Source organism: Cordyceps fumosorosea, assembly GCF_001636725.1.
Source record: "Cordyceps fumosorosea ARSEF 2679 chromosome Unknown scaffold_6, whole genome shotgun sequence".
Classification (NCBI taxonomy): domain Eukaryota; kingdom Fungi; phylum Ascomycota; class Sordariomycetes; order Hypocreales; family Cordycipitaceae; genus Cordyceps; species Cordyceps fumosorosea.
In genome coordinates this window covers 289942-294927 of record NW_017387306.1, presented here as the reverse complement: position 1 = coordinate 294927, position 4986 = coordinate 289942, and the positions used below count along the sequence as shown (strand labels likewise).

Sequence of the window (4986 nt, the reverse complement as noted above, 5' to 3'; positions counted from 1 at the left end):
CGCGCACCTGGGGCACCGCGGCGACGGTGGCCGCGGCGGTGCAGGGCGGCGCGGACATTGTTCGGGTCCACGACGTCGAGCAGATGGCGGCCGTGGCGGCCATGTCGGATGCTATCTGGAGGGTCTAGGCCCGACAGGAGGGAAGGGAGGGAGTAGGGGGGCGTATTGCCGCCGTGGGTTGGAAGAGGAGGAACCGCGCGCGCGCGCCGCACACCCCAAGTCCCGCGTTGGGAGTGGGGGATCGCTTACATGATTATCTACTTTTTTTTTTCCCGTGGCGTTTACGATGTGCAGCGGCAGACAAAAGAGCTTATCCAGGTTGTTGTTGGCGAAACATCGCTCGCCGGCTGGCATCGAGTCACCTCGTTAGTCAGTCGGAGCAACAAACAGAGGGTGGTGGCAGAGGAGGCGGCGTCTATGGGGGGACAACGGCAAGGCATCTCTCAAGTCACTTCAGGTAGGGATGGAGGCGAGGCGAGGCGAGGCGGGAGGGTGGGAGGGGGAGATGGATGGAGGGAGGGAGAGGAATCCTGCGTGGCTATTTCTCTTGTTCGTTGCCTGTGTTTCAGAATGCAGCCTCAATCTCGGTACCACTCATCACGAGATTCGGCTCTCGCAGACAGTAGGAGGGTGGTGGCGGTCATGGTGGTGGTGGCGGTGGTGGTGGTGGTGGTGGGATAGACAAGGTCAACGCCGGAGCCGGGAACTGGTTCGGTTCGGTGATGCCAAGGTATCAATTAATGAGTACGTGTGTGTGTGACCTCTGGCTCCCTCCCGCCTCGTCCATCGTCAATGTATGTAAACCGCACATGGAGGAGCTGTAGGAAAGATACCACCGAGATGAGGGCTTTGGCTTCATGGTGTGTTGCACAGATATCTGTCTAATTGAAGAGAGCCCAACGACAATGATTCATTTCTATTGTGCCTGCCGACATTAAAGTCAAAAATAAAAATAAAAGTTCAGCCCCCCTCCTCTGGAAATATTGTTCTTTTTCTGGAATGGAGAGAGGCGAGGCGGCGACTTTCTTCCCTGCACATCTCTCCTTCCTGCCTAGTCAGTCCGTTTTAGTCCAACAAGAAAGACGTCACCTTGGCCTCGTTCCTACTCTACTAGCATCTATCAACACGCCCCCCTACTCACTACCTACCTCTCTGCTATGAAGTCACACGCCTTATCTTGGCGGGGGCTTCCTTGTTCTCTCTCTCCTCCACGAAAGCAAAACAACTGTTCGAATTTTCTCCTCCTGCCTCTTCCCGAGCTCATCTGCCGAACGTGCAGACCCGTTGTTTTAGAACAGTAAGCTGGGCGCGTCGGGCCTGCCTGCACCTCGTTCTATTAAGATACGGCAGAGAGATGTGAAGAAAAGTGTAGGTAGGTATGTGTGTATGTTGTTTTGCGAGAGCATCGCACGCACCCCCGCCGCCTCCTCCGTTGCCGTCGTCCCGGGCGGTGGGTCCCGGGTCGGTTGTCGAAGGAAAATGAGCAGAAAGAGGTTGATGACCCGCAGGTTTGGGCGAATCAGACATCGTTTGTCGATCACCGGTGAAGGCCTGCATGAGGAGCTGCATGAAGTGGCGTCGACCAGGGGGGGTGGTTTGGTGGTTTGGCCAAAGAGGAAGCGGGTGAGCAAGGGTTCGGGTGGGCTTGGTTTGGTCATTGTCTGTGTGGCTTGTCATTTCGTCGTGGTATGGTGAGAAACGCTTGCTTGCTTGCTTTCTGCCATCTTTGATCTTCACTCATTATAATTTGTGTGCATAACGTAGATAGTAGGTCTCGGGATATCTTACACGAGCTGCGTGTTCTGGAACCTTGGACGCCCCTCTGTCTCCTCTTCCCGTTGCTCTTTTGCGCCAGCAGCAGAAGTCCGCGGGCAGTCTGTCTGCCTGCCTGTCTTTTGCGTTGTGAGGACGACGAGGGAAAAAAAAGAGCTCAGTCTGTGGCTTGTGGCTCAATTCATTGCAGTGTGCAAGACAAGTTAGTTTTTGCTGACTTCTGAATCAGGAAGGAACGTCCGTTGCGCGCCAAGTCGGCCAAGCTCCCTTTTTTGGCTGACACCATCTTGTCTTCTTCCTCCTCATCCTCCTCGCTACGCGATACGAACGAAGCACAAGGATGACCAACGAACGGTTGCAACGGCCGGCCTGCCAGGGCGGGTTGGGGGCTTGTACTTCGGCTATGTGCCCAATCGAAATCGAAATCTCATCGTCCAGCCAGGAGAGCTCCTCTCCCTGTGATACTAGGGCTGGGCCTGTGAACGGCCGTGTAACACGGCACACGTGGAGAGGCGCAAAGTTTCTTCTCCCTGGACCCTTCTTCCTTCTGGATCTGCAGCCCGTATTACGGTATCGGTCACGGGTGTCTCTTCCGTTCTAAACTCTGACACAGGACGGTGGATATGTAGGCAGGTTGGCAGCAGGAATGTATCCCCGTTCGGACTACGCCCGTCGGCCGCGCATGAGCGAGAGTGAGAAGTTGTCTAACTGCTACTGGTTGGTATTACTGATTGATTGATTAACTGGGAAAATCACTACACGAATATTTAGAGCCCCGATTGATTGTCCCACTCACACGACAGCCTCCTTTCGCTCTTCAGCCCAATGAAACGGGTGCGAGGCAGTTTTGCATCTGCAACACGCCGCAATAGGAAGTCAATCATCATGCCATCTTTTCTTTCTTTTTTGTTTCTTCCTCTGTCTCGCGACACCCCTGTCTGTCTTCATACGCCCCCCCTTCCCCCCCCTCATGCTCACTCACTCTGTGTGACAAGCTGAAATTCGCGGTGCGGGCGCAACAGTCGCAGCACCGCTCTTTTCATGCAGCTAGCCGGGGCAACCTCCAGGCCTTTTTTTTTCTTTTTTTTTTTTCCTTTTTTTCGAAACACTCAAGTTGATTAACAGCTCGGCGATGGACTTCGGACTAGAACCGAACCTTGAATCCATTGCGGAGCCGACGATGATGGCCATCTAGATTGAAGGGGGGGGAAGCCTTGCCAATAGCAGCCTGACTTACCCGTCGTCACCTGCTGCCTGCGCATTAACTATCCCCAAAGTCCCAAGCGAAACGAAACAAGTGGTTGATTTGTTATTAATGCCGACGGTAGATCAATGCTGTGCGACCCTACGAACCAAGATTTTCGACGCAGTCCTGCTCTGTGCTTGGCCTACCCGCATCATGCTATGGACTCATAGGCTACAGAGACTGGCAAGGCTGGTGATGCGTGCTGCATGCTGCCCTGAAATTCCCGCGAACCCCGGTCCTCGGTAAAGAGAAAAAGTCCAAGCAGAGAGGGTGTAGGTGAGGCTGCTTCTACTCGACAACCCAAGACCACTGCTTTGCTGGCATCATGTATGAACAATTCGCCTCCTGGGCATATGACCTCATTGCAGCTGGTTGGTGCAATTGCAATCGCCCTCTCGCCGACATCGCTGCGACGAATGTTACGATGGCGATGCATCAGATGCCCAATTGCATTGGCTCTATTATGCGAGAGCAAAATGGCATAGATATGCACTTGTTGGTCACGCACCCACGCAAGTCGCCGGGATGAAAGACTGACTTGCTCGCTTGCATTCACTCCAAAGCTGCCTGATGACCATGTCGACAAGTCAAAAGTCCCCCCCACGCAAGTTTCAGCCGTCTGAATATTCGTAAACGAGAATAGACTGAAATCATCCTACTAAGCAAAAAAAGAGTTCTTCTCCGCACGAGACATTTTCTCCGTGGCGTTCCCCTGGCGTCACCCAATGTCAAATCTGGTGTAATGCAGATGTTATCCACCACCACCAACTTGTCAGAATCGTCGCACACGCCCCCCTGGGAAACTTAATCTCTACTAGGAAGAAAGTAAAAAAGAGATCAGGAGGAGAACCGTTGGTCTTGTGTTATGCGACAGGTCACGTCGGGAGTCTCACCCGGGCTCCCTTTGCCGTCGCTCAGTGATGTTTGTCGATTCATGACGAGGCTCTATTTCCAAATACCCGGGCCTTGGTACACTTTGCCAGCGGGACAAAGCAAGAGAGAAAGGGAATAAAAAGCAGAAAAAAGAAAGGAAAAAAAAAAGTGTGTGTTTAATAATGCAAGATGCAGCAGGCTGCGAATGTCAGGGGAGACGGGTAACCTTGAGAGGGGGCGTCAATATCAAACTTTTGTTTAAATTCATTTGTACCTTTGCTCCCCAGCATGAATACAAGAAAAAGACGTCAGATTGATAGAAACGATGCCAACTTTTTTTTATTACGTTAGCGATCCTCTTTCTTTGTTCAATTTGATGAAGAAGGCGGGATGGAAACAAGCCCACGGCGCGCAGATCGGAGGGGAGCGGGCGGGGTGGGAGAGGCAAAAGGCAGCTTCAGACGGGGCGACCGTGCCGGCATGGGAATCGACTGATTTTCATCTTTTCTGCGTGTTTTTTTTTTTTGAGAGAGAGAGAGGGGAGAGCTCGAGCCCTCCCTCTTCCTGGGTCTCGGGTCCTTGCCGTTGCCCATCAACCTCGTACACACACCGACAAAGGGAAGACAAAGACCCCCCGAGGTAGCTTGCATCTGGAGAAGGTAGGGAGGGGGAGGGATAAAAAGGTGGAGGAGGAAAAGGCGACTCGAAGACAAACAAGGTGATAAAAATAGTCAAAATTAAAGTAAGAAAAAAGTGAAGAAGAAATGCGCCGCCGCCGCCATTTAAACGCACATGCATGCACGCATGGGGGTCAAGCCCGAATCACACACCCCCCCAGACCAGGCCAAGTGCACGGATAACATACGGAGTAAATGTTGGAAAACCGGTCTGCGCTTCCTGCACCGCAACCTCGCGGCCGCTCTTTTTTTCCTACCTGCCTGTCTTTCTCCTTTCCTTTCAACACACCGAGCCACACGGCAGCACATGTGTGGGTTCGCTTTCCCTTTAATCTCGAGACGAAAACTCAAGTTTTATAAGTTTTGCAGTTTAAAAAAAAAGAAAAAAAAAGGAAAAAAAAAAAAAAAGGTGGCGTG

At 52.5% G+C, this 4986-nt stretch overlaps 1 protein-coding gene across 1 annotated transcript in view; it reads left to right on the top strand.

Moving 5' to 3' along the window:
- The window catches only part of ISF_03263 (folic acid synthesis protein), a gene marked incomplete at both ends in the record, with an annotated part of 2317 nt that extends 1636 nt beyond the window's left edge, over positions 1 to 681 (top strand). Inside the window, one exon of the mRNA XM_018846869.1 lies at positions 577 to 681. Coding sequence (XP_018705758.1) covers positions 577 to 681 — 105 coding nt within the window. The remainder of the gene's footprint in view (positions 1 to 576) is intronic.
- Between the last annotated feature and the right edge of the window lie 4305 nt (positions 682 to 4986).